The sequence below is a fragment of the Vicugna pacos genome, chromosome 2, assembly GCF_048564905.1.
Source record: "Vicugna pacos chromosome 2, VicPac4, whole genome shotgun sequence".
Taxonomy (NCBI): Eukaryota; Metazoa; Chordata; class Mammalia; order Artiodactyla; family Camelidae; genus Vicugna; species Vicugna pacos.
The window spans coordinates 12141819-12155678 of record NC_132988.1 but is presented as its reverse complement, the minus strand read 5'-3'; the positions used below and the strand labels follow the sequence as shown (position 1 = coordinate 12155678).

General features: G+C 40.4%; 1 protein-coding gene across 9 annotated transcripts in view; it reads left to right on the top strand.

The window, feature by feature from the left end:
- The window catches only part of TRIM2 (tripartite motif containing 2), a 158937-nt gene that overhangs the window by 113865 nt on the left and 31212 nt on the right, over positions 1-13860 (top strand). For all 9 annotated transcript variants that reach the window (XM_072975446.1, XM_031669987.2, XM_006213168.4 and 6 more), the window contains 3 exons: positions 9800-9951; positions 11162-11342; positions 12160-12883. In XM_072975446.1, coding sequence (XP_072831547.1) covers positions 9800-9951; positions 11162-11342; positions 12160-12883 — 1057 coding nt within the window. The remainder of the gene's footprint in view (positions 1-9799; positions 9952-11161; positions 11343-12159; positions 12884-13860) is intronic.

Here is a 13860-nt window from a genome sequence, read left to right as displayed (position 1 = left end):
CAGACCACCTCTGACACCCGGGTACCTGGCATCGCACCGCTGTCTTGACTTGACATTCGCCACGTTCTGCCTGCCTCCATCTGTGTGTCTGCTGACTTACTGATCTCCTGGCCCTGCTTTTAGAAAGTGAGCTCCAAGAGGGAGGGACCATGTCCATCATTAGACCCCTGGCACTAAGCCCCGTATCTTACACATGAAAGTGCACATACAAACAGAGACCAACCAAATAAAACAAAAAAGGCTATTGATTCAGCACTTGCTGTAACAAGGAGTCAGCCACCATCCCTCGTGTTTTGTCAGAGACTCAGGGTCAGGCAGAGGAGTGGGAAAGCTCCATAGTGGGAAAACGGGGTCGGCTGCAGGTGCGCCCTGACTGGGAGCTGCTGACTTGGGGAAGCTGGAGGCAAACGATTTCGTAGTGGGCAAACCTCTGTGATTGCTGAGGGGTGCAAATTTGTCTTTCTCTGGTTGCTCCTAAGTTGGAAGCAGGGACAAAAAGTATTAGTTCTCAAGCCCTAGCCATTTGGGGCCAGGTGGTACAGAATTTATTGTTTAGTTTGTTGGATTGTTACCAGAGATAGCAGTTTGACTTTTCTCTACAATTCTGACTCGTAGCAGGCTGGCTTCCTGTGTTGTTTCACGTAGATAAGGGGATGGGTCTCCCAGGCAGGTTGTGGGTCCCAGTTCTATTTTTCTATCTGGTCTGACCATTGTCCATCTTTATATTCAGTCTCTTAGAAGTCAACCAGCACCTATTTGTTGAACAAATGGCCAGACACCATGCTTGGCTTCTTACACACCACTCGGTGTCAAGTAGGTATTGGGTACCTTCATTTTATAGATGAAGAAACTGAGACTTGAACGGTTTAAATCACACACCTCTCACACTGGCTCTTAGTGAAGACTAAGGCTGTCTCCTCCTGGGGCTTACATCCTAAACACTAGTCTGGGAAGGCATTTATATCAGACACATGAGTCCCCGTACCCCTTAAAGTGTAGTCCAGGCATGGAGTTCTCTGAAGACCTGTGCTGATAGGAAAGTAAAGTTCCAGAAACGTTAGGAGACCTACGGTACACACTGGTCCAAATTTGGGGTGTCAAGGACAGACACGTAGAATGAGAAATAATGGCAACTGGAATGATTACATCAATAAGTAAAGGCAAGAGTGTTGTGGAATTCAGGAAACAGCTTGCAGCTCAGCTCAGCTAGAGCCTGGAGATGGGGCGACAGTGGTGGGAACACAGCTGGGTTGCAGAATGCAGGGATGGGTCTGGAAAGAGAGGGGAGGAATTGTGATGAGCTATGAATGTCATTGAGGAAAGGTTTGACCTAAACACCATAAGCAGTGAGGAAGTATATCACTTATTTGTGAGATCTAAAACAAAATGATACAAATGAACTTATTTACAAAACAGAAACAAACTCACAGACATAGAAAACACATTTATGATTACCAGGGGGTAAGGGGTTGGGAAGGGATAAATTGGGAGTTTGAGATTTGCAGATACTAGCTACTATATATAAAACAGATAAACAACCAGTTTCTACTGTGTAGCAAGGGAACCGTATTCAATATCTTGTAATAACCTATAATGAAAAAGAATAGGAAAAGGAATATATGTATGTATATATGTATGACTGAAACTTGATGCTATACACCAGAAATTGACACATCGTAAACTGACTATATGTCAATAAAAAATTCTTGAAAATAAAAATAAAACCTTTTAAACAGGAGGTGAGTATTTTAGTGGCATGGTGGAGGAATAGAATAGCTGAGACTGGAGGCTGCAACACCAGTTCTGAGTTTAGTATTGAGTTGGCCAAATGAGAGATGGTAAGAGCTAGAATGAAAATTTCATCAATGGACTTGGAGAAGGAAGGATGAATTTTAGAGAGGAGAGTACTGTTTCACTTGAGAATCTGCCCCCCAAAATTAAAAAGGCATATACTAAAATCTGTTGAACCAAGCTATGAAGACTTTGAGCAATTCAAATTGATCATCTAATAGGATTAAAAAAAAATCACTGTATTTTCGCATTGTGTAGACCAAGTTCCTGCACCACAATGCAATAAAGTTACACTAGGACCGTATGTTATAGAAGAAACCCCAAATCTTTTTTAAGCTTATAATTATTTAATCAAAGAAAATTAGTAAAATTAAGATTATTTACAAAATAGTGTAAGTGGAAACTTTATTAAATGTGTAAGATAAAGTCAAATCTGTACTCAAGAAATTTTATAGGTTTAAGTATTTTCTGTTATTTAAAAAGAGTGCATTTCTAGAAATTAGGAAAAGGACAATAAAATAAATATATGGAACACAAAACAAAGAATAAAGATAACTTTGGAGAATATGAAAATAATGAAACAGTGGAGTTGATGAATAAATCCAAGAGCTGAATTTTTAAAAATTAATTAAATAACCTGACATCTGATAAAGCAACAAAGGGTAAATATATAAGCCAGATTAGGGCTAATAAAGAGATATCAGCACAGATAAAAAGATTTTAAAATTTGTCAGTTCTCTGTGCTAAAGGCTAATGAAGTCTGAATGAAGTGAATGATTAAGAAACTACAAATGATCAAGAAAATCCAAGTAGACCTATAATCTTGAGAGAAACTGGTAAAAGTGAATTTAAAACTGAATACCTTCAAGCCTGTATGAAACAGGTATGATTCATGGTATCTATACTTCTGGACCGTAAGTGAAGATAAGCCCCAAGTTCACCTGTGATACACTCATGACTCGGGCACCAAAATCTAGTGACGACAGAAGAAGAAGAAAACTACAAATCATTCAGTTTATGAAAGTAGCTGTAAAATTCTTATTTAAAATACCCCAGTACATTTTTACTGTATAAGGGTGCTTACTTAGAAATTAAGTATATGAACATCACGAAAGAAAATGAGCATAGAACTTAAAAAATTCACAGGTGGTATAAAAATGGCTGATAATCATATGAGAAAAGATGTTAAGCTTCACAAAGAATTCCTGAAGATGTATTTCCTGAGCATCTCTGGGCACGGAGACCCTTGGATGCCATGGGCTGCTAAACAGAACACTCTCAGAGATGCTGATTGCAGCAAAGTTAAAGCCTTTAGGTTAAACCTTTCCCTTGTCTATCAAACATACTGCATTAAATCACATTAAAAATTAACTCTATTAAAAGATTGGATCCTCCTGGAGGTGAATGAAGCTATTTTAAAGTATGTTTTGAGCACTTCCTCTGTGCTGGGTTGTTCTGATTCTTTGGAATCATAAAGCTTATAAACCAGGAAGAGGCCTTGGAAAATTAACTGCATGTCTTGAATCATTCAATTGCTTCACCGTAGATTGTAGGAATTCACTACTGCTGCTTTGAAACAGGGGTCCTCATTGCATATTCAAGCCAAATGCATGCAATATTACGGATAAATTGCTGCAGTTAATTGCCATGGGTAAATCTTTAAAAACAATTCAAGCATCAGAAGGTTAATAAAATTGGGTAATTAACAGTAAAGCAGGATGTTGCCTCATAAACTGCCTGGTGCTGATTAGCACATGTGGAGGAAAGCCTGTCATTTACTTTAAGTGCTGTGACACTATCTGTCTTCTAATTAAACTGCCACGGCTGCATTGTTCAAATACAAAGAAAAATGGGAATAACGGTCAGTGATTTAAGAGGTTCTCTGCACTTAAAGCAGACATTTGAGCTCATGCCTCATCCCAGAACACAAATGATCATTAAGCCCTGTTGTTGGTTCCTTAGGCTCCTCACTAACAAGGATGTTAAGAGGTGCAAACCTTAAATCCTCATTAAGAATGCTCTGCCACTCACCAGTTCCCACTCCCAGAAGCCTCGGGGTTGGCTGCGAGGCCCTGAGCATCCTTTCCAGCATCTTCTCTCTTAACAAACACAGACAGTGACTACCTGTCAACAAGGATAAGCTCATCCTGGCCTCTGGCCCCCCCCACCCCTGGGAGCACCCACATCAGCTCATTGGAGATGGATGAGCTCAGCTGAACCTCACACCTCACACAATTAAATCTCAGCTGGAATCAAAGCTGTCAGAACCCAAGCACAAGCATTTGAGAATGATGAGTTGTTGACGCTTCAGAATAATTCCAGGGCTTTTGCTTCCCAAGAAACACTTGGGATACTGAACCAGGGGCAATTACCCAGGTCGGCTACTGTCTCTTCAAAGGTGCAATCAATTTTTTTTTTAATTTTGGGGGGTGTTGGTAATTATGTTTATTTATTTTTTAATGGAGGTACTGGGGATTGAACCCAGGACCTTGTGCATGCTAAGCATGTACTCTACCACTGAGCTATACCCTCCCCCCAATTTTTTAAATTGAAGTAAAACTCATGTAACAAAACATTTAACATTTTAACCATTTTAAAGTGTACAATTCAGTGGCTTTTAATATATTCAAAAGGTTATGCCAACAACACCACTATCTAATTCCAAAAGTTTTTCATTATCCTCCAAAGAAACTCCATATCCACTAAGCAGCTATTCCTCATCCCCTTCTCCTAGCCCCCACTCTGGCACCCACCAGTCCACTTGGTCTCTATGGATTTGTCCATTGTGGACATTTGATATAAATGAAATCCTACAATATGTCGCCTTCTGAATCTGGCTTCTATCACTCAGCATAGTGTTTGTAGGGTTCATCTACATTGTAGCATATTTCAGAACTTGATTCCTTTTTTATGGCTAAATAATATTCATCATCCAGGTATACCACAATTTGCTTATCCATTCATGAGTTGATGGATATTTGGGTTGTTTCCACTTTTTGGCTATTATGAATAATGCTGCTATGAACATTCATGTGCAGTTTTTGTGCGGACATATGTTTTCAGTTCTCTTGGGTTTATAGCTACGGGTGGAATTGCTGGGTCATATGGTAATATTTACCTTCGAAGAACCACCAACTGATTTGACAGCAGCTACGCCACTTTACATTCCCGCCAGCAAAGTATGAGTGTTCCTATTTTTCCACATTCTCATCAGCACTTGTTATTGTCTCATTTTTGAGTCTGGCTATCCTAATTGGTGGGAAGTAGTGTCTCAATGAGGTTTGGATTTGTTTTTTTCCCAGTGACTAATGATGTTGAAAATATTTTCCTTTGCAAATTGGCCATTTATTTATCCTCTTTGGAGAAATGTCTATTCAATTCCTTTGCCAGTTTTTGAATTGGCTCTTGAGTTGTAGGGGTTCTATATGTTCTGGATACGACATCATTATCAAATATATGACTAGGAAATACTTTTCCCATTCTTTTCTCTCTCCTGGTAGTGCTCTTTGATGCTCAAGTTTTTAAATTGATAAAGTCCAATTTATCTATTTTTTTCTTTATTTGCTTGTGTTTTTGGTGTCATATCTAGGAATCCATTGCCCAATCCAAGGTCATGTACAATTACCCCTATAGTTTTTTTCCTAGGATTTTTATAGTTTTAGCTATTACATTTAGGTCATTAAATCTATTTTGAGTTAATTTTTATATATGGAGTGAGGTAAGGTTTCAACTTAACTCGTTTACATTGTAGATATCTGGTGGTCTTCACATCATTTGTTGAAAGGACTCTTTCCCCCGCCCTTGTTATCTTTGTCAAGAATCAGTTGACCATAAATGTATCGTTTCATTTCTGGACTCTCAATTCTATTCCATTGATCTATGTGCCTATTTTTATCCTGGTAACACACAATTTTGATTACTCTAGTTTGATCATAAGTTTTGAAATTTGGAAGTGTGAGGCTTCCAATTTGGGGTTTTTTTTAAAGATTGTTTTAAGACACTATGAACTCATATACAAAACAGAAACAGACTCGCAGACATCGTAAACAATCTTATGGTTACTGGGGAAAGGGGGTGGGAAGGGATAAATTTGGGAGTTTGAGATTTACAAATGTTAGCCACTATATAGAAAAATAGACTTTTTTTTAAAAAAAAAGCTTCTTCTGTATAAAGATTGTTTTAGCTATTCAGGGTCCCAGTGTAATTCTGTATGAATTTTAGGGCTAGCTTTTTCATTTCTGTGAAAGAGGGCGTTGGAATTTTGATAGATGGTTCACTGAATCTATAAATCAATTTGAGAAATGTTGCCCTTTTAACATATTAAGTCTTCCAGTTCATGAGCATGGGGTATCTTTCCATTTATTTCCATTATTAGGTGTTCTTTAATTTCTTTCAACAATGGTTTTGTAGTTTTCAGTGTAAAAGTCTTACACCTTCTTGGTTAAATTTATTCTTTAAGTATTTTATATTCTTTTGGATGCTATTGTAAATGGAGTTGTTTTCTTAATTTCATTTTTGGATGAATTGGTTTTTGTTTGTTAATCTTGTCTCCTACAACTCTGCTGATTTTATTGCTTCTAATTGTGTGTGTGTGTTTGTATTTTGGGGGATTTTACATATATTAAATCATGTCATCCCTGAATAGAGAAATTCTTACTTCTTCCTTTCCAATTTGGATGCATTTTATTTCTTTTTCTTGCCTAAATGCTCTGACTAGAACCTCTGGGATATTGTTGAATAGAATTGGCAAGAATGGATGTCCTTGTCTTGTTCATGATCCTAGTGGGTCATCATTAAGTAAGCTGTGGGTTTTGGTAGAAGTTTTTTGAAGAAGTTTCCTTCTATTTCTAATTTGATAAGTGTTTTTAATCATGAAAGGGTGTTGGATATTGTCAAATGCTTTGTCTGCATTCACTGAGATGAGACTGTGGTTTTTCCCCTCTTCATTCTATTAGTGTGGTACACTACATATATTGATTTTTGTACGTGGACCACTCTTGCATTCCTGGACTAAATCCCACTTGGTCATGGTGTATAGTTCTTTTAATATGCAGCTGGATTCAGCTTCTTAGTATTTTGTTAAGGATTTTTGCACCTATATTCATAAGGGATATTAATCTGGAATTTTCTTTTCTTAGGATGTCTTTGGCTCTGGTGTCAGTATATTATTGGCCTAATAGAATGAATTAGGAAATGTTCCCTCCTCTTCTATTTTTTGAAGAGTTTGGAAGGACTGGTGCTAATTTTTCTTAAATGTTTGATAAAATTCACCAGTGAAGCCATCTCGCCCTGGGCTTTTCTTTGTTGGAAGTTTTTTGAACATTGATTCGTCTCTTTCGTTATTATAGACCTATTCAGATTTTCCATTTCTTCTTTGAGTTAGTTTGAGGTAGTTTGTGTGTTTGTAGGAATTTATCCATTTTATCTAGGTTATTTGATTTGTTGGCATACAAGCGTTCATTGAATTCTACTTGTCAATTTTATTGATCTTTACAAAGAACCAACTTTTGGTTTCATTCTCTCTTACTCTGTGTTTTTCTATTCTCCACTTTATTGATCTCCACTCTAATCTTTATTTCCTTTTTTCTGCATGCTTTGGGTTTAGTTTGTTCTTTTTCTCGTTCCTTAAGGTGGAAGCTTAATTAGTTTATTGATTTGAGATCTTTTTTGATGTGGGCATTTACAACTATATATTTTGCTCTGAGCACTGTCTCTTATAAGCTTTGATATATTGTGTTATTTTTATTCATCTCAAAGTACTTTCCAATTTCCCTTGTAATTTCTTTTTTGACTCATTGTTTTAGAGTATGTTATTTAATTCCCACGTATTTGTTAATTTTCCAGATCTCCATCTGTTATTGATTTCTTATTTCATTCCATTGTAGCCAGAGGAGATACTTTTTATGACTTCAGTCTTTATAAATGTATTGAGACTTTTGTGACCTAACATATGGTCTATTCTGGAAAGTGTTCCATGTGTCCTTGACAAAAATGTGTTTTCTATTATTGAACGGAGTGTTGTATGTAGGTGTGTTAAGTCCAGTTGGTTTATAATGTTCCAGTTTTCTGTGTCTTTATTGACCTTCTAATACTGCTGTTGTTATTAAAAGTGGAATATTGAAATCTCCAACTACTATTATTGAACTGTCCATTTCTCCCTTCAATTCTGTCAGTTTTTGCTTCATATATTTTGGGACTTTGTTGTTGGGTTCATATTTGTTAATATTTGTTATATCTTCTTGATGGATTAACCATTTTATCATCATATAAGGTCCTTTTTTATTGAAGTATAGCTGATAATGTCCTCTTTTGTCTTCTATAGCAACTTTTGTCTCAATGTCTGTTTTATCTCATGTTGGAATAGCCACTCCAGCTCTTCTGGTTACTATTTGCATGGAATATCTTTTTCCATCTTTTTACTTTCAACCTATTTATACTCTAAATAGGTTGTGAGTCTCTTAGAAACAGCATACAGTTCACTCATTCAGCAGTGTTATTATATACCTACTATGTGCAAGGGATTACCTAGGCTCTGGATGAGAGAATTTCAGTGCTCAATAATTTGAAATAAGTGAGGTATGAATAAAATTGCTTTGGTGAGTGCATTCACTTTGGGAAAATCCATCAGTCTGTCTTAAGATTTGTGACATTTTCTGTTTGTGTGCTATACTTCAAGAAAAAGATCCCTCTGAAAAAGTACTCTGGGAATTCAATATTGAAAGAAGTTATTTCCAGCTGAGAGAGTAAGAGGAATGTCTTCACAAGGAATCCAACTTTCAGGCTTTATGTTATATTATTACTGAAAGTTCATCATATCAAGATAAGGTGGTTTTATTTTCAGGTAAGCAAATGTGATCATCATTGTCATCATCATTGCTCCTACTTACTGAGAACTTACTCTGTGCCAGTGCCAGGTATCATCTGAGTTCTTTGTGCTTATTCATCTACCGAATCCTCGTAGCAGCCCTGTGAAGTAGGTTAGTAGGTTACCTGATTGTTTCCATTCAGCAGAGGGAAAATTGAGACATGGTGAGGTCATGTAAGTGGTGGAACCAGGATGCAGACTGCTCTGACCAGCTTGTCTCTTATCCAAACAGTAGCAATTCTCAAGGTGCAATCCAGGAACTCTCATGGGTCCACAAGGTCAAAACTATATTTATAATAATACTAAAACATTATTTGCCTTTTTTTACCCTCAATCTCTCAGGAGTGTACAGTGGCATTTTCCAGAGACTGTATGTGTGCTGTCAAAACAGATTGAACGCAGAAGCAGATATGAGAATCAGCTGCCTTTTGTTCAGCCAGACACTGAAGAGGTTGACAGATATGGAAAACAATGCCATTCTCCTCACACACTTTTTTTCATTTTGCAAAATATATTTTTCAGAAATTATACTATTCATGTTCACATTTAATGGGCTTGTTTTTGCTTGTAATACATTAATAAATATTTTTGAAAGTTTCTCAGTTTCCATTTTTAATATGATAAATACCTTTTTGTTATATAAACAAAAAGCATTTGGAGTCCTCAATAATTTTTAAAGGGTTATTTGAAGTCCAATCTGTCTCTGTTTGAGAACTGACACTTAAAAATTTATCTTTCCTTTTCTTCTGTGAAACTGGATATAATATTGCCTACATCCTGGGGAGGCTGTGAGAATTAAATGAGAGAATGGGGTGGAAGATATAGTTCAAGGTTGGAGCAAGTGCTTGGCGTGCACGAGGTCCTGGGTTCAGTCTCCAGTGCCTCTGTTAAGGGGGAAAAAAAATTTTTTTTTTAGGGGGAGGAGGAGGTAATTAAGTTTATTTTTTTAATTAATTTTTTTAATAGAGGAACTGGTGTTGAACCCAGGACCTTGTGCATGCTAAGCATGCACTCTACCTCTAAGCTGTACCCTCCCCTTAAAAAAAATTGTTTTTTAATGAGAGAATGTAGGTGAAGCCCTTGTGCATAGTAAGCACTCAGTCAGTGGCACTGAACCTAGAATTGTTCTTGTGTTCCCTGCAGGTGATGGACTTTTACTGCCAGTCTTGCGAGACTGCCATGTGTCGCGAGTGCACAGAGGGGGAGCACGCGGAACACCCCACAGTCCCCCTCAAGGACGTGGTGGAGCAGCACAAGGCCTCACTCCAGGTCCAGCTGGATGCTGTCAACAAAAGGTGTGCACACCTCCCCCAGGCTCCCAGCTGGCCGCCGGTGGCCTCAGGGTCTCATGTCCCAGGGAGACAGTAGGTTCATGTCGCCTAAATAAATTCTCCTTTGATCGTAGGTCTGTCTTCATAAATTAGTGAGTGATGAAGGTCCTCCCCTGCCCCATGGTAAAATTCTAACCCCCTTTTGTTACGAGTGGTGGCTTTCCTTTTAGTACCTTAGTAATGATTAAATGATTTTCATTCATTTATTCAAATATACACACAAGGAAAATGCTTTCAAGAGATCTCTGAAATTTGTGCCTGAAACCAGGTGGTCTGAAGGGCCTTCTTAGCTACTGTTCTTGAAATACTTAAAGGCCCATTGTGCTGACTATGACTGGCTCCTCTCTGTTGGAGCCCAGCAAACTACTCCTGAGCAGCAAACGCTCGGTTTTCCTTCTGCTTCCCTGCTTCCAGGCTCTTTATTTGGCATGGAAATGAAGGAACAGAGTAGCTGTGTGATGCATGAGAAAGACCAAAGAGAGGAAATAAACAGCCAGCTGAAAATAGATCTCTTCGCCAATAGCTGAAGTGAGAAAAGTGTGGTTATTCTGCACTCATTAAAAGAACTTGGAAACTTGCAGGAAGTTCCCTGGAAACTCGTTAAGTTTGGATAAGTTTTTCATGTGATTGGGGAAAAAAGATACAGCTATATATTTAGAACAGTTGTTCTCAGCCATGGGTGATTATACACCCCCCAGAGGACATTCGCAATGCCTGGAGACAATTTGGTGTCACAACTGTTGAGGGGGGAGGAGGGGAAGAGGAAAGGATGCTGTTAAAATCATAATGTACAGGCAGTCTCCTGCAGCAGAGTTCTCTGGCCCCAAATATCAATAGTGTCAAGTTACAGAATGCCTGATTAGAGTGTGAGGCAGAGCTGTAGGGTTCTGAGAGCTTTAAGGCTTTGTGCTATCAATTATTAAAATTAAACGTTTGAGGTAGATTGAAGTAGACAAAGACCTTCAAAATCTCTCTTCTCAGAGGCAATAATTGTGTCATGTCTTATTCATTCTGTTCTTTAGGGATTACTTCTTTAAGATGCCGAAAGGCACAAAAAATGTTTCTTGAAAAATATAGTGTTTGAATAGTTTGTGTGTATGTATTTTGTTTTTTGTTTGTTACTATTTCTGTCTTGATGTTACTATGATAGTGACCTTTGACAACTGTCCTCCAGGCTCCCAGAAATAGATTCTGCTCTTCAGTTCATCTCGGAAATCATTCATCAGTTAACAAACCAGAAGGCCAGCATTGTGGATGACATCCATTCTACTTTTGATGAACTCCAGAAGACATTAAACGTGCGCAAGAGTGTGCTGCTGATGGAGCTGGAAGTCAACTATGGCCTCAAACACAAAGTAAGACCCTAGCCGTTCTTACAGACATCCTGTAAGAGACGCGGTATCTGGGGCCTCCCTGGTGCCAGCTTACTGTGTTCTTCTAGCAGCCAAGGGGACTCAGATGGCTCCTTAAGTGTCACTGTTGTTCACTAAATAGTAGTTTTCACTCAATGGCATATCCAGCTATTTTTTTCCTTCCTGTTTTCAGCAAAACTATGATTCTGTGGCCTTAAGTACCACTTTATAATGTGGCACAATGCAAGGTTGAATATAAAGCAGTGCTTTCAGGATTTAGGGTTAAACTGGATTGTTTTCCTTCCTTAATGATAATATCTAGTAGTCTCTTAATTACTCTGTCACCCACACCAACCTATTAGTCAACTTCAAAGTGAACACTGACTGCAGACTTTACCATGTCCAATCACAAAACCAGGGATGAAAGCTTCTGATAGTCAGGTGTGGAGTTTTCATTTGTTTGGTTTCTGTTCCTTTAGTGGTGACAGGGGAGCTTTGGACATTAGGGAAAGATACTGAATAATGCATATTTCAGATGTCAGGCATAGCGATCTGTTTGCCAAGCTCTTGGTGGTAACGTTTCTGCTTGTCCCTGTCAAAGACACATGACCCAAGAAATATGTGTGTGGGAGAGACGGGGGAGGGGGAGGAAAAGGGAAAGAGAAAGGACTGGGAAGGCGATTTTGGATTATGCTTTAGGACGAGGTTCACTGGGTTAAACCGAACACCGCTTGCCAGGAGCCATCTGCGCGGGCAGGTGCGGAGCGTGCGCGCTGGGAAGCGCGCACCTAGCCCGGGTTTTCTCCGGTTTTCCCCGCAGGTCCTCCAGTCTCAGCTGGACACTCTGCTCGAGGGGCAGGAGAGCATCAAGAGCTGCAGCAACTTCACGGCCCAGGCCCTCAACCATGGCACGGAGACGGAGGTGCTGCTGGTGAAGAAGCAGATGAGCGAGAAGCTGAACGAGCTGGCGGACCAGGACTTCCCGCTGCACCCGCGAGAAAACGACCAGCTGGACTTCATCGTGGAGACCGAGGGGCTCAAGAAGTCCATCCACAACCTCGGGACGATTTTAACCACCAACGCCGTCGCCTCCGAGACGGTGGCCACGGGCGAGGGGCTGCGGCAGACCATAATCGGGCAGCCCATGTCCGTTACCATAACGACCAAGGACAAAGACGGGGAGCTGTGTAAGACCGGCAACGCCTACCTCACGGCGGAACTGAGCACGCCCGACGGCAGCGTGGCGGACGGCGAGATCCTGGACAACAAGAACGGCACCTACGAGTTCCTGTACACCGTGCAGAAGGAAGGCGACTTCACCCTGTCCCTGCGGCTCTACGACCAGCACATCCGAGGCAGCCCGTTTAAGCTGAAGGTGATCCGATCGGCCGACGTGTCCCCCACCACCGAGGGCGTGAAGAGGCGCGTGAAGTCCCCGGGCAGCGGCCATGTGAAGCAGAAGGCAGTGAAGAGACCCGCCAGCATGTACAGCACCGGAAAGCGAAAAGAGAATCCCATCGAAGACGACCTGATCTTCCGAGTGGGTAAGGAGCGGGCGGCGCTGCGGCTGAACGCCGAGCTTTGCTCTGGCTAAGGGGTGACGGGAAGGTGCTGCAAGTAGCAGCTTTGCAGCTCGCCACTTCGGCTTAAGTGTTCTATCGGGTGAGCTCATGCAGTCTCCTTCTCCGCAGATTTCAGGATTTATTTTCCCCTCCTCCTGCCTCCCCTTCTCCCCCTTCCTCCTCCCTCCTCCGGCATCCTCCCCTGCTCTCTCCCCCACTCCTCCCTGTCTACTTCCTCTCCCTCCCTTCTCCCCTCTCTCCTCTCCCATTTTCTCTCCCCTCCTCCTCCTCCTTAAAACACAAGCTCTGCGTTTTCATTATCGTAGATTAGAAACTGAAAATAAGCAAAAAAGAGAAAAATCACAGCAGTCATAATCTGGAAATTTTAAAGGAAATCTTAGCAATCTCCACCCCCCCCCACCTCCCCACGGGAATGTTTTTAGAGAACTCCTGCCAAAACCCAAAGGCAGCAAAATCATTATATCAGATAACTTCATGTGTTTGTCTCGAATCTGCCAGCTCGGGCTGTAACTGTGGGCAGAGGGTCTGATGCCTCCCTGTCACCGCTTCTGCACTGGGGGTGAGGGACATGGTGCGTTGCGGGTTGTGATCATGTCCAATTCGGAGAGCTGCCCAAAGAGGGGAGGGTGTATGAAAACCAGGAGAATGGAATGAGGTTGGGTGGGAGCAAGAAGGCTTAGGATGAGCCAAGAGATTTGGGGATGCAAATAGCCCTTCCCTTGTCAAATGTGTTGGCTCTGATTTCTTTAATCTGTGTATTTTCTCAATAGAAAGCAAATGAATTTAAGGAACAAACAATTTGATAGCTCTTAAGAAAAAAGTCTGCATTTTCGTGCCTGTATCCAACCTGCTTCTCTTTCTGCCTCTTTATCCTACATTGCAGTATCTCTGAAAGGGTGCTGCAGGGTCTGTTAACGAACATGTGGAGAAACAATTCT